The sequence below is a fragment of the Ovis aries genome, chromosome 8 (assembly GCF_016772045.2).
Source record: "Ovis aries strain OAR_USU_Benz2616 breed Rambouillet chromosome 8, ARS-UI_Ramb_v3.0, whole genome shotgun sequence".
NCBI lineage: Eukaryota > Metazoa > Chordata > Mammalia > Artiodactyla > Bovidae > Ovis > Ovis aries.
In genome coordinates, this window is record NC_056061.1 from 44084019 (window position 1) to 44111579 (window position 27561).

Genomic DNA, 27561 nt, shown 5'->3' on the forward strand with positions numbered 1-27561 from the left:
TCTGCTTTGAGTTCAAATGCTGTTGAACAAATTGAGAATTGAAGCAAAATAAGAAAAATAAGCAAAATAAGAAAAAAGCTGTAAAACCACTGTATCACAATTCCTAGAAAGTTATTCTTATATACTTCACCATTATGTATGAAGGGAATTAGGGAATTTATCTTTGATTGAGGTTTCAGAAGGCATTTACCATGAAAAACTTTTTTACTTTTACCTTTATGGAAAACAAGCTGCATTTATAAGAAAGGAGAAATTGCCTTTATTTCTGTGTAGGCTTTTGGGAGCAGTTGGAGAACTCATTTAAGTCTTCCTTAAGTGGTTAAATCTCAGGTATATCACTTCACCCCAGTTTCTCTTCCTGAGTATTTTACTCAAGCTATTTCATCTAGATATCTTATCTAAAATTTTACTTTTATGAGCATCTGTTACTTCTTTCCGAAACTTTTTACCACCCAATTGCTCAAACTACTATCCTAAAAGATACAGCTTATGTCTTCTTGTGTTCTTGGCTTTCCTCTTCATACTGCAGCTCCCAAGATTTTATACTTATTTTTAATAAATTTAAATTAATGGCTTCCTTAGACGGTAAGTGAAAGCCATCTTGTTACAACTTATTATTTTCAATATTAACTGAACTGAAACAGAATAGTACTTCAAAAAAAAAAAAGTTAAGACTTTTATGACCACATTTTTCTGGGATTGCCTCTCTCATTATCTATTTAATGATGGCCATGCATGTACTCCATCATTTTGCAGGCATCCTCAGTGCCAAAATCCATAGTGAAATTGAAAAGATCTATTTAATACACCTCTTCTGTAAGGTGTGCTAGCTAGGATATTATTTCACCATTTTCTAAAGTAATAGCTTTAAATAGTCAAAGGGTATACTAAAAGATAGTAGACACCCACTGAAAATTCATTTGGGGGATGCTAAAGCTTCAAGACACACTGAATAGATGCCAGACTTTGGCTCATTCAGCAGTCAAGGCTGAAGCAATAGCATATGGTTAAGTATCAGCAGTCCTGTGTTTTAAATCCAGTTTTAACCTAGACAATGGAATTATTTGAGGAACTCATGTTAACTTTGCTTCAAATCTGTTTTCCCATCTGCTAAAATGGTAACAAAATTTAATGTAATTTGAAAGTTGAGTGATAAGGGTTTTAAATTTCTCTACATTAGGTACCATAGGTATTCTGTAAATCATGGAAGTGGAGCAAGAAATGGGTCCTCCTTATTTGTAGGAAAAGTGGGAGTAAGCCTTTAGTTAGAAGCCTTTATTTGCAACAGGAGGATGAGAATTGCATGAGATTCCACTAGGTAGTTTGCTGCCTACCAGTTCTGGAAGTGTTACCTGGTTGTTGTTGTTCAGTTGCTAAGTCAAGTCTGACTCCTTGTGACCCCGTGGACTGCAGCCTGCCAGCCTTCCCTGTCCTTCACTGTCTCCTGGTGTTTGCTCAGATTCATGTCCCTTGAGTTGGTGATGCTATCTAATGATCTTATCCTCTGCTGCCCTCTTTTCTTTTTGCCTTCAATCTTTCCAAGAATCAGGGTCTTTTCCAATGAGTTGGCTCTTTGCGTCAGGTGGCCAAAGTATTGGAACTTCAGCTTCGGTCCTTCCAATGAATATTCAGGATTGGTTTTGTTTAGGATTGACTGGTTTGATCTTGGATTTCCCTGGTGGCTCAGACAGTAAAGAATTTGCCTATAATGCAGGAGACCTGGGTTCGATCCCTGGGTTGGGGAGATCCTTTCGAGAAAGGAATGGCTACCCACTCCAGTATACTTGCCTGGAGAATTCCATGAACAGAGGAGCCTAGTGGGCTATAGCAATGGGATTGCAAAGGGTCAGACATGACTTAGTGATTGAACAACAACAACAAGGTAGGGCTTCCAGAATTGATAGGTACCAAGCTACCTAGTAGAATCTTGTTTGATCTTATCTGCATACTAAGTTGCATCAGTTGTGTCCAACTCTGTGTGACCCTATAGGCTCCTCTGTCCATAGGATTCTCCAGGCAAGAATACTGGAGTGGGTTATCATTTCCTTGACCAGGGGATCTTCCTGACCAGGGGCTCTCAAGTCTCCTGCATTGGCAGGCAGGTTCTTTACCGCTAGCACGACCTGGGAATAGAAACAAAATTAAAAAAGAAAAAAGCTTACCCAGTAGACGTTAAATGTTGATCTTACTTAGTAGATGTTAAATCATGTTGCCATTGTGTCCATTTCCTTGTTCCCTAAGTTTCTATCCCTGTAAAAAGTAAATAAATACACATAATATCATCAAAGACTTATCAGCATACACCTCTTCTCTCTGTCTTTATCTTTTTTTCTTTTTTAATTCTCTGGGACTTTGTGTTATCAAGCTGCAGGTTGTGAATAAAGCATTGCAGTCTCTATATTATGGATGTTCTATCTGATCACTGAATTACAGATAATACATGGAGCAAGATACAGTGCATACTTAGAGGAATTTCCAGCCTGAGAAATCCATGCTAAATCCTTTATCCTACCAGTTAACCATTCTTTTATGTGGCAAGGTCATATCTTTAGAAACATTCTAAAGTGTTTTTTGATATTATTTCATAATGAATCTCACAGTTCTGTGTCTTAGATTTGTAGTAATTGCTACAAGAACATGTGAAGATGCATTCATCTTCTGGCCTAATATGTTTGCCAGTGTTTCTCTCTTGTAGGAATTGAGGAGGCCAACTAAAGGCAGACTGGCTTCTGAGAGCAAAAGTGGATCATATATTTACATAGAGATGATGGTAGTTCTGTTCACAAATCTTTATCTATCACAATATAATCAATTTTTAAATTTTTAGGTTATCTAAAATACCTGTCTTGTTCATATAAAACAGCCTTGTTTTTTCTTTAAGCTTAAAAGATAATTTGGATTTCTTAATTGTACCAAATTATGTATTAAATATTCAGCATGTGAGCAAAAGTATCGAATGACTTAACTTTTTTTTTTCTAGAGAATAAAATAGGATTTTCTTAATAAGATAGGATTGTTTTTCCCACCCATGAGTGAAAATGATTATGCTGCTGAATAATGCCCAAGTTGAGAATATTAAATAAACTTGAATCTAATACATAGAAGTTATAATTGAATTCATGTTAAATATTCAGTAATTTTTCTTTATAGATATGATTTATTAATTTCCATTAAATTTGAAGGTCACTGAAACTTAAAGAGATATTCACTTAATAAATATGGAGGGCAAATTGAATCTCTTTAATATACTCAATGTATGGTACCATCAATTAATTTTAAAATGTTGAAATAATGAAAATTGAATTTGCTAAATTTTAATTGAAGATAAATATGTAAAATGTCTGGGGATAGTAGATGCTTCCAGGTTACTTGATTTTATAACATGTAGTCTAAATGAGTAAGAGAAAGTCACTGGAAGGTGGTAGATGTCTTGGGTGCCTGTCTATTCATTGCTGAGCTATGTTACTGTGACTATCCTAACTTTTCCCAGTAGAAGAGAAAGAGTCATCACCTGTGTGTAGTTAATGGCTTTCTCCTTATTTCTGATAGAATAGGTTTCTCCTATCCATAGGATTTCATTATTTTTAGTAACAGGGAAGTTTGCTTAGTGGAAAACAGACTGCCTTAGAACTTAAATTGGTTGAAATTATATCTTGAAGTTTTCTGAAAATTGGTAGGGGGAATACATTTCTATCATTTTAAGATAAAAATTTAAGAACCATATTCACACATAAAGACTTAATTTACAGCTGTATTAGATTAAGAAAACAGAACTTTGAAGTGTGTTAATGCAAATCAACAAGCAAGTTAATTACTACTGAAATCAAAGTTCCCCTAAATTAACCATGCTGAGATTTTGTCTAAATAAATTATGTTTGTGTTTAGTTTGGGGCTCTAGATTTTGGACTGATGCCAACTACAGGTCCAAGTTTGGTGTATCAGTTGGATTTTATTATTTTGTTTTAAAATGTAGTATTGTAAAATAGGTTTACTGATATACACTAAACAGAATTATAGAAGTATACCATAAAGGGCATGTTCTTCCCTTTTTTTTCTGTTTAATTAGAGACTTACGGCTTATAGTTAGTGATAGTTGTCAGGAAACATGGCTACAGATATAAAAAGAATATGTTAGAAATTTCTTATTAGAATCCAGGTTTTTATTGAGTCTGATGATAGCACATTTGGAAATCAGATTTCATATTTTATTGTTTGCTAAAAATTACTAAAATTCAGAAAGGGTCTGCTTGTTCTCATGGTTCTATTTTTACTTTCTTTTGTGTTCTCAGCCTGTGGCCGTGGGTTCTACAAATCTTCTTCTCAAGATCTTCAGTGCTCTCGTTGTCCAACTCACAGTTTTTCTGATAAAGAAGGCTCCTCAAGGTGTGACTGTGAGGACGGGTACTACAGGGCTCCATCTGACCCACCGTATGTGGCATGCACAAGTAAGTTCGTAATTGCAAAATAAAGACTTTCAGATCCCTTCCATTTGTTTGTAGAATTGTGACATAGTTGAGATAAGCCTGACATTTCTGAGTACATTCTTAATTATTATTAAATACTTACAAACTTTCCATAAACCAATAAGGCTAAACAATAATATAAAATAGATACACCTTACATCATCATCAGTGTAGTTTTCATGTCTCCCAGATCTTGCATTTTAATCATATTTTACACATGTATCCAATAGGAATAACAAATAAAATGTAAAAGTTATTTGTGTCTTGCATGGCTTTAAATGTAATTAAAAAGTAATGGTTTCTGAATTAAAATTCCATCACTAAATACAGCAAATCTCACATCTTGATGCTTCAATGAATGAATGTTTGAGAGACTCAAATCCAAAGCCAATACCAGACATTACTATAAATCATTCTTGAGCACATTAAGAATGAATAGATGTATTCTCTCTTATATGTTTAAAAAAAAAACTATTTTTAAACAACTGCACAACTGTTTTTTAGGTGCATTAACTATTCTTTTTTAATTGCTCGGAGAAAAATAGCTAAAGACCGTGGCAAAACTACAAAGACAGTCGTTATCCTGTTTTCATTTTGACATGTTAAATGGAAAATAAATAAAGCCTCTTGCCACGTGAATTCAGGAAGGCTTTTATAAGGTTTCTCTAGGAAAGGTAATGAAATGTTTATGTGAAAGAAAGCATTTCAACTAGTTTTCTGTGTGGTAATTGAGCCACTAGTTTAATGCCCCACATGGATCCTTTCATTTGTTTGTTTGTTTGTTTTTGGCCATTTCTATTTATTCATTTACTTATTTTTGGTTTCCTAAGGGCCTCCATCTGCACCACAGAACCTCATTTTCAATATCAACCAAACCACAGTGAGCTTGGAATGGAGTCCCCCTGCAGACAATGGGGGAAGAAATGATGTGACCTATAGAATACTGTGTAAGCGATGCAGCTGGGAGCAGGGCGAATGCGTTCCCTGTGGGAGTAACATTGGCTACATGCCCCAGCAGACTGGATTAGAGGATAACTATGTCACTGTCATGGACCTGCTGGCCCACGCTAATTATACTTTTGAAGTTGAAGCTGTAAATGGAGTTTCTGACTTAAGTCGATCCCAGAGGCTCTTTGCGGCTGTCAGTGTCACCACAGGTCAAGCAGGTATGTTTTCCTGTTTGTCTTCACTGAGTGAAAAGTAAGTGAGATCTCGCGCTTGAATATTTCCTTAACTCAGCTGTACAGAACTTGATTACTCCAGCTTGCTGAGTATTCACACCTTTAGCTTTTCTTTGTTATTTCTTCTGTTGTCTGTTAAATCATTACTAGACTCATTAACATCTCCTGCAGAGATCTGGCAGGAGAAATAAAAGGGGATAAATTATAAACCAGTTAAAGTTGCTCTAAGAGGAACAATTCTGTTAAGGGGAGGACAGGGAAAATGGACAAAATAAGATGTGGGATATTTCTTGCATTTTTTACCTTTTGGTGTGCTATGTGTTAAGTGCTTGTGATCAAAATTTATATAATTAGGAATAATGAAGGAGTTGGCTTCAATGTCTCAAGTAGTGACAACCACATAAAATGTGATATTTTTAATAGATGGCAAATCTGCCTTAAAAATTGCATGAAGGAATTTACATTCATCTCTAGATTTGTGATCATGTCATGTGAATGTCTATAATATTGGAAAAAGTATTTAGGAGATCTCGTGAGAATTAAAAAATAAATGAATTAAGAAATATAATAAATATGAAGGTTGTGAACTGGTAGCTTAGCCTAAAAGCAATTTTGACTTGTCTTCTTACTGGCATTTAAGATGCCTTACTTGGTCATTCTTTGCTGTGTTTAAGTTGGTTTTGGAAAATATAAATTGGGAAGGTAGCTTCAGAAATTGGGGACTTTCTAAACCTTCAGAAAAATCTTATGACTGAGGGAAGTTCCAGAAATTGAGGGCTTTTTCAAACTTTTGAAAATTCTTGCTGCTGAAGGATGATGCTATGCACTCAATGTAGCCAAGTGCTATGTCATTGTCATTAATAAAATTAGACCTGTACCAGAGTACTGAGTTGTGTAAGCATCATAATAAGGTTATAACAAGGTATTCTTAATCTTTGGCTAGCTGTCAACAGACATTATTATCACAAATTCCTGGACATAGACTAATCTATTCTCCATATCTATACCAATTTTAATAAAATGTTATCTATTTAAATAATATCTGTACAATGAAACCTATGCATAAGTCTTATGCTTACCATTTTGAACAGATTAGTGAGTTCCTATTTTAAAGGCTTCATTTTGATGTTTGTTTAAAAGGCTATTGCAAATCAGATTTCTTAATGTAAAAGCTGACGTGTGGAGGTAAAACAACATAGAAACTTTTAAATCTTCAAAAATTGGACAAAAGAAGTAACTAATTTGACTAATACTTGTATTGACTCATTTTATTTACCCTCACTTCATTTACCATTCTTTTAAAATGCTGTTGTCGTTAGATATTTTTACTTGTGTTGCTTTATATTGAAATTTGTCATCATAACATTACAGTAAGTGGTTCTGAAACATTTTGGGTTCTTGTTTGTGACCCTAGAGCTATCTTTGGAATCATTAATAAAAACTGTTAGGTCTGCTGAGCTAGAAATAGAAAAACTGCTCTATTCCTGCTGATAACAAGTGTAAGAAGGGATGTTTTTATTTATTTTTGGATTCAACCTAAAGATACTGAACTGATACCACAAGTAGAGTTTGTCAGATAGACCACTTTGGGGATCTGTTTTCTTGCTCTTTAAATGACTATTATTTAACTTTTCAAGTTAACACTTCACAGCCTAAATAGGTCATAGATTTTCCATAAATTCCTGAATCAACTACCTTATAGTAGTTAAGTAAAATGGCTTTATCCCTTGTTTACCCTGGTTAAGATTAAACCAGGTTTGTTTGCTTTGAGGAGTAATTTAAATGTATAAAAATTAGATTGCTGTGGTTATACAGCTCTGTAAATATACTTTAAAATGTTGAATTGTGTACTTAAAATGCATAAATTTTACAGTATGAGAATTATATCTCAAAAAAGCTATTAACATTTTAAAAAGAATAAATACAATACAGTTGAAAAAAAAAACTAGTTTGGACTTTTATGTTAAAACATTAATTCACAATTGCCTAGCCCCAACTACATACATCTCAAATGCTAAAAACCCATGAATATATACTTTTAGCTTTTTCTGCTTTCAAAAAGAAGTACATTAATAAGGCAGCAAGCTGTGGTAATTTTTTAAGTTATTATATGTTTTTAGCATAACATATAAAATACGTTAGCGATTATTGTTCAGTTAAACTGATACCCACCCCCCTCCCCACATCATCAGTATTTTTCCTTTTTCTAAAGGGAGAATGATTTGAAACTTTGCCCGTATTTATGATCATCCCTGGAAACCTACAATGATCCTTAAAATTCTCATTCTACGTTAACCAAAATGCATTACCTCCCACCTAGTTTATGCTGCAGTCACTTCAGTAATGAATTTAAGGGTCTCTGGTCAGTTATTACCCTCATCAGCAACCCACTGGGACAAAAAGAATCTGGCCATGTGTTTGGGCAAGATGAAAGAGTAAGAATGGAAAATCATCAGGCAGTGTTTGAAAGATTGTGTGTATACTTCGTAGTTCTTTTTCTATTAAATTTGAAGTCTGAAGCTCAGGACCCTCCATAGCAGCATTTGTGGAAATGGAAGCGCATTGAAGACCCCTTGTCCTTTCCTCAGGATAGTAGTAGGGTTATAGGTCTTTAAGGACCTGTATACTAGCCCCTGTTGCCACTTACGAGGCAATACTTTTAGGTGGACCATAGAGGTTCTGCGTGAGTAAAATGGAGATAAAATGGTGTGTACGTTCCTGTATTATCCTGTTAATGAGATGTTGAAGAAAATTTTAAACTCTTTATTATCATAAAAGTGTTATTTCAGTGAGGAGCATGATTGCTGATTAATCCTCTTTTTTGCAACACTTTGTGGACCTGCCAAGGCAAAGCACACTATAATCTTTATCTACCGTCATGTGTCCGAGGTGGGGGATATAATCAAGGCCCAGAATTGGCAATTGTGTGTTAAAGCATGGCAGGAGGGAGAAATTAATTTTGTTCAGTCACAGGTTATCTTAAGACAGATTCTTGTTTAAAAAATAATTAACTTTAAGATGAGACATGTATCAGTTCAGTTCAGGCCACCTCATGCAAAGAGTTGAGACATGTATAGAGAAGCATAATATATGATATTTATATTTAGATAGTTTCTGTGTTTGCTTATCAGGGACATATGACCTACACAAGCTGGCTAAAATGTATTTTTTGTTGTTGTTGTTTTGTTCAAAAGGATGTTGATCTATTAAGGGTGTAGTCACACAGATCAAACTTGTACATTGGAGATGTGTGTGTGTGTCTGTGTCTGTGTGTGTGTGTGTGTGTAAGGGGGAAAGCACATGCATTTAATTTATGACGTTATGATCCTCATTCTTCCTTACAGTGGAAGACTCTCTGGAACAGATTTGGTCATGATAATTGCATAAGTGTTCTGAAGAGGTAACTATTTAATTGCTACTTTTCAGAACATTAACTCAAACAACTGTTCTGAGTAGTAATGTCAATTTAAGTCAATTTATGTCTAGCACTGTGTGGGATCCTGAGAATAGGAGAGCAAAGAATGGTCCTGTCCTTATGAGGAGCCATTATTGTAGCCAATGTATATTAAGTTATACAACTAATGAGAGGGTACCTGAATATAATGTGATACATGCTGTAGAACAAGATTAGGAACAAAATATAGAACCTCAAAGAAGGAATGATTTTCTTCTGTGGAAAGAAAGGGAGTCTTCACAGAAAAGATGCCAGTCAATCTAGAACTTTAGAATAAATATGGTTTTGCCAGAAGGAGGATGAATAATTCATTTTCTGAGCTCTCAGGAGGACTTGTCCCATGAAAACAGAATAACCACCACTACCTTCCTCCCACAGATCAACTGCATTAACACACCGAAATGGGCTGCAGAAAAGTTAGGAAAAACCGCTCACCCTAAAATTACTGTCTCTGTCTGTAATACCTTGATTCACTGTGGGATCCCTTAGACAATCAGATAATTTTTAGCTTTGTTAGAAAACATGAAATTAGAATATGTGGTTTCCCGCCAAGAGATGGAAGAGACTTAGCAATTATTCTTCAGGTCAATAATTATGTTATGTTTGTGTCTTTACCATCTAGCACAGTTCTTTCTGTATTACTCATGTTGTACAATTAATTCCAACGAGGAAGCTAGTCACATGCAAGAAAAGTTAAGTGATTTTATGAGTGAAAACATTCAGACATGAATGGAAAAGGCATAGGATTTGATATTTAATGACATGATTACTTCACGTTAGATAAGATATTTCACCTCTTTAACTTGAACTTTCTCCTAAATAGATGGGATCATGCTACTTAACTCCTCATGCTAGTTAACTCCTCATATTATTAGAAAAATTAGCTTTTAGCTTAATACCTGTAACATTTATTAGAATAAAATGAGTGTGTTTTTATACTACAATTACAATAATTGTGAAGAACTGACTCATTGGAAAAGACCCTGATGCTGGGAAAGACTGAAGGAAGGAGGAGAAGGGAATGACAGAGGATGAGATGGTTGGATGTCATCACTAACTCAATGGACATGAGTTTGAGCAAGCTCTGGAAGTTGGCGATGAACAGGGAAGCCTGGCATGCTGCAGTCCATGGGGTCGCAGAGTCAGACACGACTGAGCAACTGAACTGAACTGAATGATAAGAATTACTAGTGAGTGAACACAATGTATTTTTTGGTACTTTTTAAATGTAAAAGGTACACAAAAAGAGTGTCAAGTTGAATCACTTAATGTCTTTGGACTCATGTAGTCCTCCTAAGTAAAGGAGAGGTCTGAGATAGACCTCAAAGAGCTCATCTTGTATCAGTAATTAAATGGACAATCATAATAGAATACTAACTATACATTGCACAGTGCAAGGTTGACTGCTGATTATTGATAACTGAGTAATATGTGTACAGATACTATCATTTTTAATGAGGTCTATGACTTACAATGCTTAATTAAGGATGAAAGCTGTAACCTCTTAAAAGAGGATTGATTTCCCAAATTGGGCTCTCTAGGAGGCAGACAGTGTGATAGAGATTCTTACAGGAATTGTGTTAGGGCTTGTAATTAGAATCAGCACTATCTGAAGAGAAAGAAGGGAGTAGAACTGAGCAGAAGAGAAGTTGAGCCATGATACAGTCTCATTCGAATCCCCTGCCAACTCCATGGGAATTCTCCACGTGTAAGGGATCGTCAGATTGTCCCAATTTGAAAAGAGAGTAGCAGGCTTTTATACCTCTTTGTCACACAGGCATTGACTGGAAGCTTTTCTAGGAATGTGTCATTTTTGAGACAAGGAAATTCTAAAAGGGGACAGGGAACTGAGGTCTGTTTTTGAGCAGCTGTCTCAGCAGCTAGCAAATTCTTTCTTCATTCCTTCACCAAAGGGAATGGGGGCCATCTCTCATAACATATATTACATAGAACTAAATCATATCAAAGAATACAAGGGGCAAAGTTTAGAGTGTGTTTAGAGAATAAGTGGTATAAACTGGATGAATAGAGCTTTCTGGGAAGAACTAATGGGAAAGTTTATTTTTAAGAAAGAAGACCTTTCTAATTGGAGGAGGGGATAGTGGGAACAGGATGTTTTGAATAGGCAAGTTGCATAACTAACCCTGGTTTATGTTTTAAATTTTTGTGTATCTTCACAGAACATTTGATACATTCCATTTAGCAGTTTTAATTTTTTTAATACCCTGCTTAGCCTTGATTCCTGTGGAAAGTAGATATGTAGAAAACATTTCCGAAAGTATGAGAAAGTATCAGCAAAGCTGACATGTCAAGGTAGAGACCCGTAATTTCTCTACAAAGCTATCTCAGAGAATCTCTATCAAAAAAATAACTATTTTCTTTTTCTCATCTTCGGTTTTGTTGTATATGAATGAATGGTTTTTATGGCACTTATATACATTCTGTATCATTAAAATTTGAAGTAAATTTGTAAAGTTAGTAAGACAGGTATCAATACCAATTACAGGTAAAAAGTTGAAACTTAGACGTAGTAATGTCACATGGCAATTATAAAGTGGTGACCCAGAGTATTGTAATCAAGTATACTACTTACCTCAGAATTATTATATTATGTAATCTTGTCATAGGCTACTACCTTAAAGAATTTAGCTCTCCAATCCTTTACATGGGAATTTGGAGAGTGATTCAATGGTTTGGTGATAGATTACTTCTCAATGAAAAGGGGACCTCCTAATGAAGTTTTGTTTCCTGAAAATATTAATAACGCATATAGTCTCTGAGAAGGAAGCATTGATAACTGTGTTATTTGCCCCCTATCTATGATTTTATGGGCTTCCCATCTGGCTCAGTGGTAAAGAATCCACCTGCTAAGAAATAGAGCTGGATTGATCCCTAGATCTCCCATGGGGAGATCCCTCAGAGAAGGAGGTGACAAGCCACTCCACTATTCTTGCCTGGGAAATTCCATGGATGGAGGAGCCTGGTGGGCTAAAATCCATGGGGTTGCAGAGTTAGAAATGAATTAGTGATTGAACAGCAACAGCTATGATTTTATTACCCCCTTTTAAGAAACTTCAGAGACATCTCTTCATATCTTGACTAATTTCCCTTGTGTTTTCAAATGCTCAGATCTGTTTCTCTGTTAAAATTAAGCTTTGCTTCAGTATTCACTTTCCTTAGATTTTTGAACTTTACATAATGCTCCATATGAAATATAACCATAGAGTTATATTATATAATATTATAGGTGAGTAAAATTCTACAAAAGAAGAGAGAACCAAAAATAATTTTCTGTATTTGTCAGAAATATCTTCACTCCCATTCATTAATGTGACTCAACTGTGAAGATTTTTCTCATATTGATAAATTAATTCAGATCATCTCTTTGCAATGATTTTAAAGAGCAGGCCATCAAGTTATGTATCCTTTACGTAAAAGCAACTAATTCCATATAAGTTTATGTATGTTGAGATTTCTTAGAAATCTATAAGCTTAATTTATATTTTAAAGGAACATAATGTTAAGAAAATATAGTTTCTTGTTTGAGAGATTTACTGAATATTATTAAATGCTGCAATTGCCATAAGGTGAAACAGGATATAAATGCAAAAAAAAAAAAAAAACAGTGACAACGAAAATTTTTTAGAAATAGTGTTAATGTTGTTAAAATATACATTACTTATGCAGTCTGCAGCAGAAGAATATACACGCTTATAAAATATACATGCTTACGCAGTCTGTAGCAGAAGAATCAACTGAGTGAGATTCCTTTAACAGTAACCCATTCAAAATGTTCCATTTCTGTTTCTAGTTATTTTATAAACCTGATGTATCTGAATGGCATAGCAGGATTCAGTCATGCTAATTTTTACCGGAGGGCATGACATTTCAGAAATTTATATGCTTTGCTTAACGAGTAGTAGATCCATTTACAGTTTTCTGTCAATATATATCAGTAATTAAGACAACTGTATAAAAGAAGATTTTTTGGATACTATTTTAGCAAAATTTTCATTATAAGAAATACGGCCATGTGGTATTAATACTGACATCTAACACTATTGACTACTTAGTGTGTGCTAATCACTTTAAACGTAAAGACCCATATGCCTACATAGCATCTTCACATCCCAAATTCACAACAAAAATTTGGGAAACAGTTATGTCTTTTTGTGATATGATCTTACAGTAAGTATCTCATGCATTTTCTTATAATTTCTGTGAAATATTTGTCTTTCCTGTTAGAATTCATAGTGTAAAGAAACAGTGCCATATTTGGTATTATTCTCTAGCTTCTACTATGTATAGGGCCCAAAGTACATGCTTGGTAAACTTGTTGAATTAAATCCATAAATTAGTTATCTATTGCCATGTAAAGAGACTTTCTAAGATTATCAAGATTAATATATAAAGGGTTAGTTTAATTCAAATTTAATATAGTTTTATTTAAATTATGCAGTGACTATATAAGATAATGATTTGAAGTATAAAAATTTTGTGATTTGGTCTTGAAGCTATAAATATATTTACATTCTTAAAATGAGTTTTCATCCATATGTTAGTATTTAGTAGAGATTTAGAACAAAAGCTTACAGGAACCTTATTATGAAATATTAAGATACAAGTCCCATTTAACTTTGAAATCTTTTATACTTAACTTCTCCATGGGCTTTCCACGGAGCTCTAGTGGTAAAGAACCTGCCTGCCAATGCAGGAGACATAAGAGATGTGAGTTCAATCCCTGGGTCGGGAAGATCTACTGGAGGAGGGCGTGGCAACCCACTACAATATTCTTGCCTGGAGAATCCCATGGACACAAGAGCCTGGAAGCCTACAGTCCATAGGGTTGCAAAGAGTCAGACATGACTGAAGTGATTTAGCACACATACATACTTCTCCATATTTTGAAAACTTACTGAAAATAGAGTTGATTTATTTCTTTTTATATGATATCAAATGTAGTAAAAGCATGAACAGAGACCAACATTGGAGATTTTTCATCAGTGCTTAGAACTACTGTTTTAAACACTTATTACCAACTTTTTCAGTAGCAGTTGTAGTAGCAGTTTATAAGTGTTTAAGACTATAGCACATAGCTGTTCTATGATATTTCTTAATTAAAATATGTGTATATGTACCACAGCTTTCTTATCCATTCATCTGCTGATGGACGTCTAGGTTGTTTCCATGTCCTGGCTATTAAAAACAGTGCTGCAATGAACACTGGGGTACACGTGTCTCTTTCAATTCTGGTTTCCTCGGTGTGTATGCCCAGAAGTGGGATTGCTGGGTCATAAGTCAGTTCTATTTCCAGTTTTTTAAGGAATCTCCACACTGTTCTCCATAGTGGCTGTACTAGTTTACATTCCCACCAACAGTGTAAGAGGGTTTCCTTTTCTCCACACCCTCTCCACCATTTATTGCTTGTAGACTTTTGGATTGCAGCCATTCTGACTGGCATGAAATGGTACCTCATTGTGGTTTTGATTGTACTCAGCCATAAAAAGAATACATTTGAATCAGTTCTAATGAGGTGGATGAAACTGGAGCCTATTATACAGAGTGAAGTAAGCCAGAAAGAAAAAACAATACAGTATACTAATGCATATATATGGAATTTAGAAAGATGGTAACGATAACCCTGTATGTGAGATAGCAAAAGAGACGCAGATGTATAGAACAGTCTTTTGGACTCTGTGGGAGAGGGAGAGGGTGGGATGATTTGGGAGAATGGCATTGAAACATGTATAATATCATATATGAAATGAATCACCAGTCAAGGTTCAGTGCAGGATACAGGATGCTTGGGGCTGGTGCACTGGGACAACCCAGAGGGATGGTATGGGGAGGGAGGTGTGAGGGGGTTTCAGGATGGGGAACACGTGTATACCTGTGGCGGATTCATGGTGATGTATGGCAAAACCAATACAATATTGAAAAGTAATTAACCTCCAAAAAAATAAATAAATTTATATTAAAAAATAAAATATGTATAAGGAAATAACTATAAGCACCTGTGTTCTCACCCCATACCTTCATCTTAGTCCCACCTTCCAGTCTCAGTATCTTTGTAAATTGTCAAATCCACCTTTTCTGATTTTATAAATATTTGTAATGAACTATTTACAGTTGCATTGTTAGGACTGTAAGTTGATCTACATACTATTGAATGAAAGAACTCTGTTAACATTTGAAAGAAACCTAGTATGTTTTAAGAGTCATGTTTTTATTTCAATACATCTTAATCTTTTCTTAAATTCTTTAATCTCAAAATTGCTGTTTTGTGATAATAATGTTTATGTATCTGAAGAAAAAACTGTATCTGTGCAATAACACAGATATAATACTGCTGTGGACTGAGTTGTATCTTTCCCCAAAGTTTTATGTTGAAGCATTATCCTCAATATGACCACAGTATAGTTGAAGGTAGGGACTGAAAGGAGGTAAGTAAGGTTAAATGAGGTCAAAAGGTTGGGACCCTAATCCCATAAGATTAGTGTCCTTACCGTAAACAGCACAAGAGAACTGGCTCTCTCTCCATACACTCGCAATGAGGAAAGGTCAATGAGTACATCACCACAACATCTGGCTTGGTCTACAAGCCAGAAAAAGAAGCCTCATCCAAACCTGAACCCTACTGGACCTTGATCTGGGACGTCCAGCTTCCAGAACTTTGGGAAAATTAATTTTTTTTTAAGATAGCAAATTGATGGTAGACTGAGTAGACTAATACAAATACCCATTCGTGAGATAATATAGTTCCAACCTATAATTTGAAGAAAATTATTGGACTGAAAGGAGATCCAACCAGTCCATCCTAAAGGAGATCAGTCCTGAGTGTTCATTAGAAGGTCTGATGTTGAAGCTGAAACTTCAATACTTTGGCCACCTGATGCAAAGGGCTGACTCATTTGAAAAGACCCTGGTGCTGGGAAAGATTGAAGGCAGAAGGAGAAGGGGACGACAGAGGATGAGATGGTTGGATGGCATCACTGACTCAATGGATATGAGTTTGGGTAAACTCCGAGAGTTGGTGATGGACAGGGAGGCCTGGCGTGCTGCAGTCCATGGGGTTGCAAAGAGTCAGACACAACTGAGTAACTGAACTGAACTGAATTTATTTTCCATATGAGTGAGAACAGCTAAGGTGTGAACACAATTTTGTGGCTAGGCCAAGGAATGGGAGTTGTAAGCATTTTATGCATTTCTGTGATTTCTCCTCATCAAAAAGTATTAAATTAATTTAGTGCAATGCATTAAAGTAAGTACTGGAAAGACCAATAGTAATATTTTCCTTTTAACATTCAAGATAGTTTTTTTTTTTAACAGAGCAAATTCATTATCTTATAAATTATAGAAAGTGCTACATTGATGGTAGCAGAACATTCAATATGAAATAACTTATGAATTTTGTCCCTGATTTTCAAGCTTGAGCAAGTTTGTCATATTCTTGGCAATTTTAAACTAGCAATTTCTACATGATTAAGAAGTGAGTGCTATTCCAGGATTCTCTAGTGGAAAAAAAATTATAACTATGTTTTGGATATTTAAATTTGTAACTTGTTAAATTTGAGCTTCCTTTAAATAGACTGCAAAAAATATGACTGCCCGTTAGGATCATTATTCTGGAATACTCCATAATGATGGAATTATGTAAAGTAATTCTTATTGTATGCATTGTCCTTAATAGAAAATCCTTCATTTTGCTACTGTCAGTTTAAAGAGTAGTGATTATAGAAAATTGAAAATATATCCACTAGAATATTATTTATAAAGAAACAGCTACTTTTCTTTAAAAGTCAAGAAATTTGTTCAAGTGAGATATAAAAAATCTATTTTAACTGAACTGTGACTAACCAAACCACCTACTCTTTACTTTTAGGGAGAAAAAGATGATAAAACAAGTTACAGCAGGGACTAATGTAAAATGTGCAAATTTTTTTTCGGTTACAATCCTGAGTCAATGTGTATTGAATTCAGTCTCTTTTTCTGGAGGTATTATACAATTAGAAATAATAAACAGAAAAATGTATGTAATATAATAAGATTGTTCTGCTGAGAATATAAACTAACATATTGGTAAAAGATTTTCAATATAAATTGAACCAAGAAGTGATTTTTGGTCTATCCTTAGTTGACCAAAACCAGTTACCTAATTTACTTGGTATTGTTCCACAGTACAAAAAGGCTTTGATCTGTGAGTTGTTTGCTCAGTTATTATAGGGAAAACTATCATAACCATTATCCCAAAGGAATAGCATAATGAAGACAGACGCAGTTTCAGAAAAACTTCATTTAAGAGCAGGAAATCAATAGGTGAATTTCAGAGAATGAAAAGCCAATGGATGGTAATTTCATACATTATTCATATATAGACAAGTACATATAATGTGAATTGGTAATGGTGATGATGATGACGATGTTGATGATGAACATCTGAAGAAACAAATATAATGTTATATGTCAATTATACCTCAATTAAAAAAGCAAAAACTTCTACTTATAAACTTGAAGTGCATATTTAGGTTTTCTCCCCAGTTTCATTTCCTACACTGTTACACCCAACCACTCACACCATTTTAAGCCCTGGATGAGCTGAGGGACATGAGACAGGTAGGAGATAGTTTTTATTTAATTATTTGTTTAAAAAATTATTGGGAGTATACTTGCTTTACACTACTGTGTCAGTTTTTGCTGCACAGCAAAGTGAATCAGCCATATGTATACATATATCCCCTTGTTTTTTAATTTCCTTCCCATATAATCACCACAGCACACAGAGTTCTCTCTGCTATAGAGTAGTTTCTCATTAGTTATCTGTTTTATACACTGCAACATAGATGCATCAATCCCAATCTCCCAATTCATCCCATCCCCGCCTTTTTCCATTTTTTATCAATATGTTTATTCTCTAGTTCTGTGTCTGTGTCTCTGTTTCTGCTTTGCAAATAGCATTTGGTTGTTCTGTTTTCAGTATTGGTGTTAAGAGAGTAAATGTTGATTATTTTATTCTTTGCTTCATTGGTGATGATGAATTGAAGCAAATTTGATTCAAACAAGCTACCTGGTGGAATGATGCAGAACCATCCACAAAATGCCTGTACTAGTCAAGCAATGCAGCAAATTAGAGCTATATGGAAAAGACATTGATCCAAGAGGATCATTAACCAACTGACCTAAGTTATAAGGTAAAGGAGAGAATACTATGGAGATCTTGCTTTTCGAATCTGTCAATTACTACTATGAAAGCCTGGTTGCTACTTGTTTCAATTCAAACTGTTTATGACTTTGGTTTCCTTTATGCTATTGTAAAGGGCCTCCCAGGTGGCAGTAGTGGTAATGAACCTGCCTGCCAGTGCAGGAGAAGTAAGAGACCCAGGGTCAATCCCTGGGTCAGGGAGATGCCCTGGAGGAGGACATGGCAACCTACTCCCATATTCTTGCCTGGAGATTCCCATGGGCAGAGGAGCCTGGCGGGCTACAGTCCACAGGGTCTCAAAGAGTCAGACATGACTGAAACAACAGCACATGCTATTGTAAGTAAGAAATAATTAAGAGGTAAAAACCCAGAAAAAATTATCCAAATTTCTTGCACTGCATTTACAAAGGAGTCAGTCACTAAGGGAGAGGTAATTGCTGCAACTTAACGAAAAGTAATCAGGGAGAAAGTGGGATGGATGATATACCTTCTGAGACAAAGTGCTATGTAGAGATATGCATGCAGTCCTGTGGTTGCTTGCCTTTTAATGACACAAGGACCAGAGAAGATCTGTGAAAAACAATTAGCATAGCTTTAACACAGGCAGTTCTTAATTATCCATAGCATGTTGACATCAGATAATTAGTGTCCTGAATTTTAATAATATTTGATCATTAACTTCAGCATATAGAAAGATGCAGAACATTGTCTGAGTATAGCATTCATAATGGCGAGCATGCAAGATGACCAATGCAAAGATGCCGATTAAGCCATATCCCTATTGCATAGTTTATTCAAATATTGCTAATACTCTTAAACACAACACCCTTAGCTCCTATTATATCAAGCTATGTCACGTGTGATCTACTGTATTTATAGACATGTATATGAACAGTTATAACTATATATATGTTTTAATTTAATACATTTTGTGAGCACATATACATTCCTAAGCAAATGGATGTTCAAATGTCTGTGAAAAATGTTATAGATTTGGGAATCGTAAACCTATAGTTAATGAGTTAATGAATGGCCTTTGGGGGTGAAGTAGGGGTAGAGCTAGAATTTAAAAGTTTGGGAGAGAACTGGTACAATATCAAAAACACATGATGAAAATCAAAAAGGAGTACCTAGGTCAGTTAAATAGGAGGCTGGTCACAGTAACCAAAGAAGGAAAATTTCCTGAGTCAGTTGATCGTAGAATTAAATGTCACAGGAGGTCAAAAGAATTTAGGCGAGAATAAAGTCCAAGGATTTAACAATTTCAAGCCGTGAGACACAATTCTGATAGACAACTTGGGGTAGAGAATGTCATAATTGTATTTGTCATGGTCCAGAACAAAGCCTCACACTATGACATATGTGATGTAAGTGCTCAGTGCTGGCTGAATTGAAATGTAATAGATTACTTTTTATGCTGATTTCATACAACATTTATCAGACTGGTAAAGACTCTAAAATAGATTATGAATTTTGTTTGAGAAAAGAACTGCCTTTGTTCTCCTCTAATACATTATAATAACCTTGTTTTCTCCTTGTTTTGTCACTTCATCCTATTTTCACACATCCCTGACATCACTAAGAACCCAAATTTAGCCTCACATAAATTTCATCGTTGAGAACCTGATAATCTCAAAAACAGAGGTCATAAAAGAAAAGGCGTTAACTCTGTTAAGATAAACTATGCATTTATGGGTCTCATATATTTGTTGGGCTTCCCTAACAGCTCAGATGGAAAAAAAAAAAATTACCCTGCAATGCAGGAGACCCTGGTTCAATACCTGGGTCAGAAAGATCATCTGGAGAAGGGAATGGCAACTCCCTCCAGTATTCTTGCTTAAAAAATTCCATGGACAGACTATGGGGTTGCAAACAGTCAGACTGACTAAGCAACTAACAATTTCACTTTCTCATGTATTTATTACCATTATTAATAGAAAATAATTCTTAATTATAAATCTTTTTTTTTGTATTTGGGGGCTTCCTTGTTGGCTCAGATGATAAAGAATCTGCCTGCAATGCAGGAGACCCAGGTTCGATGTAGAAGATCTCCTGGAGAAGGGAATGACTACCTATTCCAGTATTGGAGCCTGGAGAATTCCATGGACAGAGGAGCCTGGCAGGCTATAGTCCATGGGGTCGCAAAGAGTCGGACACAACTGAGCAACTAACAATTTCACTTTCTATGTTTCCTTTGCATAAAGTAAAGTATATATAGCTGTACATTATAGCTATATTTTATGTTTTGGTTTTTGTAGTTCTTTTTCTCCCTAGTTTCTTCGCTTTTCTCAGAGATTTAAAATCATGCACCATATCATGTGCTCATTTATAGTTTAGTTCAGTCGCCCAGTCGTGTCCAACTCTTTGAGACCCTTTGGAATACAACACGCCAGTCTTTCCTGTCCATCATCACCTCCCAGTGCTTGCTCAGACTCATGTCCATCAAGTTGGTTATGCTACCAACCCATCTCATCTTCTGTTGTCCTCTTCTCTTCTTGCCTTCAGTCTTTCCTAGCATCAAAGTCTTTTTCAGTGAATCAGTTCTTCACATCAGGTGGCCAAAGTATTGGAGCTTCAGCTTCAGCATCAGTCCTTCCAGTGCATATTCAGGACTGATTTCTTTTAGGATTGACTGGCTTGATCTCTTTGCAGTCCAGGGGAGGCTCAAGAGTCTTTTCCAACACCACAGTTCAAAAGCATCAATTCTTCAATGCTAAGGTTTCTTTATAGTCCAACTCTCACATCCATACTAGATGTGACTAGACAGACTTTTGTTGGCAAAGTAATGTCTATGCTTTTTATTCTGTGGTCTAGGTTGGTCATAACTTTTCTTCCAAGGAGTAAACGTCTTTTAATTTCATGGCTGCAGTCAGCATCTGCAGTAATTTTGGAACCTACAATAATAAAGTTTCTCACTATTTCCATTGTTTCTCCATCTATTTGTTGTGAAGTGATGGGACCAGAAGTCATTATCTTAGTTTTCTGAATGTTGAGTTTTAAGCCAACTTTTTCACTCTCCTCTTTCACTTTCATTAAGAGGCTCTTTAGTTCTTACTATCTGCCATAAGGGTGGTGTCATCTGTGTATCTGAGGTTATTGATATTTCTCCTGGCAATCTTGATTCCAGTTTATGCTTCACATGAGTCCAGGCATTTCACATGATGTACTCTGAATATAAGTTAAATAAGCAGAAGGACAATACACAGCCTTGATATAACTCCTTTCTCAATTTTGAACCAGTCTGTTGTTCCAGTTCTGGTTCTAACTGTTGCTTCTTGACCTGCATACAGATTTCTCTGTATATAGGAGGCAGGTAGGTGGTCTGGTATTCTCATCTCTTAAAGAATTTTCCACAGTGTGTTGTGATCCACACAGTCAAAGGATTTGGCGTAGTCAATAAAGCAGTAGATGTTTTTCTGGAACTCTCTTGCTTTTTTGATAATCCAGCAGATGTTGGCAATATGATCTTTGGTTCCTCTGCTTTTTCTAAATCCAGCTTGAACATCTGGAAGTCACAGGTCACATACTGTTGAAGCTTGGCTTGGAGAATTTTGAGCATTACTTTGCTAGTGTGTGAGATGAGTAGAATTGTGCGATAGTTTGAACATTGTTTGGCACTCCCTTTCTTTGGGATTGGAATGAAAACTGACCTTTTCCAGGTTTGTGGCCATGGCTGAGTTTTCCAAATTTACTGACATATTGAGTGCAGCACTTTCACAGCATCATCTTTTAGGATTTGAAATAGCTCAATGGGAATTACATCACCTCCACTAGCTTTGTTTATAGTGATGCTTCCTAAGGCCCACTTGACTTCACATTCCAGGATGTTTGGCTCTAGTTGAGTGACCATACCATAGTAATTATCTGGGTCATAAAGATCTTTTCTGTATAGTTCTTCTGTGTATTCTTGTCACCTCTTCTTAATATCTTCTTCTTCTGTAAGGTCAGTACCATTTCTGTCCTTTAGTGTGCCCGTCTTTGCATGAAATATTCCCTTGGTATCTGTAATTTTCTTGAAGAGATCTCTAGTCTTTCCCATTCTGTTGTTTTCCTCTATTTCTTTGCATTGATCACTGAGGAAGGCTTTCTTATCTCTCCTTGCTATTCTTTGGAACTCTGCATTCAAATGAGTATATCTTTCCTTTTCTCCTTTACCTTCAGCTTCTCTTCTTTTCTCAGCTATTTGTAAGAGCTTGTCAGACAACCATTTTGCCTTTTTGCATTTCTTTTTCTCGGGGCTAGTCTTCATCCCTGGCTACTATACAATATCACGAACTTCTATCCCTAGTTCTTCAGGCACTCTAACAGATCTAATCCCTTGAATCTATTTGTCACTTCCACTGTATAATCATAAGGAATTTGATTTAGGTCATATCTGAATAGTCTAGTGGTTTTCCCTACTTTCTTCAATTTAACTCTGAATTTGGGAATCAGGAGTTCATGATCTGAACCACAATCAGCTCCCATTCTTGATTTTGCTGACTGTATAGAGCTTCTCCATCTTTGGCTGCAAAGAATATAATCAGTGTGATTTCACTGTTGAACATCTGGGGATGTTCATGTGTCAAGTCTTCTCTTGTGTTGTTGGAAGTGAGTATTTGCCACGACCAGTGCATTCTCTTAGCAAAACTCTGTTAGCCTTTGCCTGACTTCATTTTGTACTCAATACCAAATTTACTCCAGGTACCTCTTGACTTCCTACTTTTGCATTCCAGTCCACTATAATGAAAAGGACATCTTTTTTGGTATTAGTTCTAGAAGGTCCTGTAGGTCTTCATAGAACCATTCAACTTCAATTTCTTCAGTGTTACTGAATGGGGCATAGACTTGGATTACTGTGATAGTGAATGGTTTGGAAATGAATGGAGATCCTTCTGTCATTTTTGAAATTGCACTCAAGTACTGCATTTTGGACTCTTTTGTTGACTATGAGGGCTATTCCATTTCTGCTAAAGGATTGTTGCCCACAGTAGTAGATATAATTCAGATCAGTTCAGTCACTCATTCATGTCCAACTCTTTGCAACCCCATGAATTGCAGCATGTCAGGCCTCCCTGTACATCACCAACTCCCGGAATTCACTCAGACTCACGTGCATTGAGTCAGTGAGGCCATCCAGCTGCCTCATCCTCTGTAGTCCCCTTTTCCTCCTGCCCCCAATCCCTCCCAGCATCAGAGTCTTTTCCAATGAGTCAACTCTTCACATCAGGTGGCCAAAGTACTGGAGTTTCAGCTTTAGCATCATTCCTTCCAAAGAACACCCAGGGCTGATCTCTTTAGAATGGACTGGATCTCCTTGCAGTCTAAGGGACTCTTCAGGAGTCTTCTCCAATACCACAGTTCAAAAGCATCAATTCTTCGGTACTCAGCTTTCTTCACAGTCCAACTCTCGGATCCATACATGACCACTGGAAAAACCATAGCCTTGACTAGAAAGACCTTTGTTGGCAAAGTAATGTCTCTGCTTTTGAATATGCTATCTAGGTTGGTCATAACTTTCCTTCCAAGGAGTAAGTGTCTTTTAATTTCATGGCTGCAGTCACCATCTGCTGTGATTTTGGAGCCCCCCAAAATACAGTCTGACACTGTTTCCACTGTTTCCCCATCTATTTCCCATGAAGTGATGGGACCAGATGCCATGATCTTCATTTTCTGAATGTTGAGCTTTAAGCCAACTTTTTTGCTCTCCTCTTTCACTTTCATCAAGAGGCTTTTTAGTTCCTTTCATTTTCTGCCGTAAGGATGGTGTCATCTGCATATCTGAGGTTATTGATATTTCTCCCGGCAATCTTGATTCCAGCTTGTGCTTCTTCCAGCCCAGCATTTCTCATGATGTACTCTGTATATAAGTTAAATAAGCAGGGTGACAATAAAGAGCCTTGATGTAGTCCTTTTCCTATTTGGAACCATTCTGTTGTTCCATGTCCAGTTCTAACTGTTGCTTCCTGACCTGTATATAGGTTTCTCAAGAGGCAGGTCAGGCGGTTTGGTATTCCCATCTCTTTCAGAATTTTCCACAGTTTATTGTGGGTCACAATAAACTGTGGCATAGTCAATAAAGCAGAAATAGATGTTTTCTGGAACTCTCTTGCTTTTCCGATGATCCAGTGGATGTTGGCAATTTGATCTCTGGTTCCTCTGCCTTTTCTAAAACCAGCTTGAACATCTGCAAGTTCATGGTTCACATATTGCTGAAGCCTGGCTTGGAGAATTTTGAGCATTACTTTACTAGCATGTGAAATGAGTGCAATTGTGAGGTATTTAAGCATTCTTTGGCATTGCCTTTCTTTGGGATTGGAATGAAAACTGACCTTTACCAGTCCTGTGGCCACTGCTGAGTTTTCCAAATTTGCTGGCATATTGAGTGCAGCACCTTCACAGCATCATCTTTCAGGATTTGAAATAGCTCAACTGAAATTCCATCACCTCCACTAGCTTTGTTGGTAGTTATGCTTCCTAAGGCTCACTTGACTTCACATTCCAGGATGTCTGGCTCTAGGTGAGTGATCATACCATCATGATTATCTTGGTCATGAATATCTTTTCTGTACAGTTCTGTGTATTCTTGCCACCTCTTCTTAATATTGTCTGCTTCTGTTAGGTCCATACCATTTCTGTCCTTTATCAAGCCCATCTTTGCATGAAATGTTCCCTTGGTATCTCTTATTTTCTTGAAGAGATCTCTAATCTTCCCCATTCTGTTGTTTTCCTCTATTTCTTTGCATTGATTGCTGAGGAAGTCTTTCTTATCTCTTGCTATTCTTTAGAACTCTGCATTCAGATGCTTATATCTTTCAGTTTCTCCTTTGCTTTTTGCTTTTCTTCCTTTCACAGCTATTTGTAAGGCCTCCCCAGACAGCCATTTTGCTTTTTTGCATTTCTTTACCATGTGGATGGTCTTAATCCCTGTCTCCGGTACAGTGTCACAAACCTCAATCCATAGTTCATCAGGCACTCTATCTATCAGATCTAGGCCCTTAAATCTATTTCTCACTTCCACTGTATAATCATAAGGGATTTGATTTAGGTCATACCTGAATGGTCTAGTAGTTTTCCCTACTTTCTTCAATTTAAGTCTGAATTTGGCAATAAGGAGTTCATGATCTGAGCCACAGTCAGCTGCTGGTCTTGTTTTTGCTGACTATAAAGAGCTTCTCCATCTTTGGCTGCAAAGAATATAATCAATCTGATTTCGGTGTTGTAGAGTCTTCTCTTGTGTTGTTGGAAGAGGGTGTTTGCTATGACCAGTTCATTCTCTTGGAAAAACTCTATTAGCCTTTGCCATGCTTCATTCCATATTCCAAGGCCAAATTTGCCTGTTACTCCAGGTGTTTCTTGACTTCTTACTTTTGGATTCTAGTCCCCTATAATGAAAAGAACACCTTTTTTGGGTGTTAGTTCTAAAAGGTCTTGTAGGTCTTCATAGAACCGTTCAACTTCAGCTTCTTCAACGTTACTGGTTGGGGTAACTTGGATTACTGTGATATTGAATGGTTTACACTGGAAATGAACAGAGATCATTCTGTCGTTTTGAGATTGCATCCAAGTACTGCATTTCAGACTCTTCTGTTGACCATGATGGCTACTCCATTTCTTCTGAGGGATTCCTGCCTGCAGTAGTAGATATAATGGTCATCTGAGTTAAATTCACCCATTCCAGTCCATTTTAGTTCACTGATTCCTAGAATGTCGACGTTCACTCTTGCTGTCTCCTTTTGACCACTTCCAATTTGCCTTGATTCATGGACCTGACATTCCAGGTTCCTATGCAATATTGCTCTTTACAGCATCGGATCTTGCTTCTATCACCAGTCACATCCACAGCTGGGTGTTGTTTTGCTTTGGCTCCATCCCTTCATTCTTTCTGGAGTTATTTCTCCACTGATCTCCAGTAGCATATTGGGCACCTACTGACCTGGGGAGTTCCTCTTTCAGTATCCTATCATTTTGCCTTTTCATACTGTTCATGGGGTTCTCAAGGCAAGAATACTGAAGTGGTTTAATAGTTAATAATGAAGTAGATATAATAGTTACCTAAATTAAATTCTCCCATTCCCATCCATTTTGATTCACTGATTCTTAAAATGTCGATGTTCACTCTTGCCATCTCCTTTTTGACCTCTTCCAATTTATGTTGATTCTTGGACCTAACATTCCAGCTTCTATGCAATATATATGTATTTTTTAATAGCATTGGACTTGACTTCCATCACCTGTCACATACACAACTGGGTGTTGTTTTTACTTTGGCTGTGTGTATTCATTCTTTCTGGTGTTAATTCTCCACTCTTCTCCAGTAGCATATTGGGCACCTACTGACCTGAGGAGTTCATGTTTCAGTGTCCTATCTTTTTGCCTTTTCATACTGTTCATGGGGCTCTCAAGGCAAGAATACTGAAGTGGTTTGCCATTTCTTTTTCCAGTGGACCATGTTTTGTCTGAACTCTCCACCATGACCTGTCCATCTTGGGTGGCCCTATAGGGCATTGTTCATGGTTTCATTGAGTTAGAGAAGGCTGCGGTCCATGTGATCAGTTTGATTAGTTTTCTGTGATTGTGGTTTTCATTGTTTCTGCCCTCTGAAGGATAAAGATAAGAGGCTTATGGAAGCTTCCTGATGGGAGAGACTGAAGGTAAAACTGGGTCTTGTTCTGATGGGTGAGGCCATGCTCAGTAAATCTTTAATCTAGTTTTCTGTTGATGGGCAGGGCTGTGTTCCCTCTCTGTTGTTTTATGTGAGACCAAACTATGGTGGAGGTGATGAAGGTGATGTGGACTCACTGCTGCCCTCAGGGCCCCTCCCCTGCCTACTCAGGCCTCCGCCAGAATTCTGGACACTCACAGGCAAGTCTGGCTTAGTCTCTTGTGGGATCCCTGCTCCTTTCTCCTGGGTCCTGGTATGCAGAAGGTTTTTTTTTTGTGCCCTCCAAGAGGCCATTTCTCCAGTCCTGCATAAGTTCTGGTGGCTCTGTAGTGGGGTTAATGGTGACCTCTTCCAAGAAGGCTTATGCCACCCCCAAGTCTACTGCAGTGGCCTGCCACAGGGGTAGGGCTCTGGGTGCAGCAGACCTGGTGTGGCTCATCTATAAAAATGGGAGAAAACCACCTAAAAAGTTTGGAAACTTTTTCTGTTTTTCTGTATGATAATATGAATCTCTCACCTTTTATTTTGAGTCACATTTCCTTTATCTTTAAAAATTACATAGGCAACAAACAGAAATCTATGATGCTCTTTCACCAAACTTTGGGTGTTATAATTTGTAA

The 27561-nt window shown here is 36.5% G+C and overlaps 1 protein-coding gene across 7 annotated transcripts in view; it reads left to right on the forward strand.

Moving 5' to 3' along the window:
- EPHA7 (EPH receptor A7) overlaps positions 1-27561 on the forward strand; it is a 215526-nt gene that overhangs the window by 65069 nt on the left and 122896 nt on the right. For all 7 annotated transcript variants that reach the window (XR_009601620.1, XM_004011266.6, XM_042253395.2 and 4 more), the window contains exons 4-5: positions 4290-4445; positions 5294-5629. Coding sequence is in view for 6 of the 7 variants with exons in the window: in XM_004011266.6 (XP_004011315.1) it covers positions 4290-4445; positions 5294-5629 (492 nt within the window). In the remaining variant the exon portion in view is untranslated. The remainder of the gene's footprint in view (positions 1-4289; positions 4446-5293; positions 5630-27561) is intronic.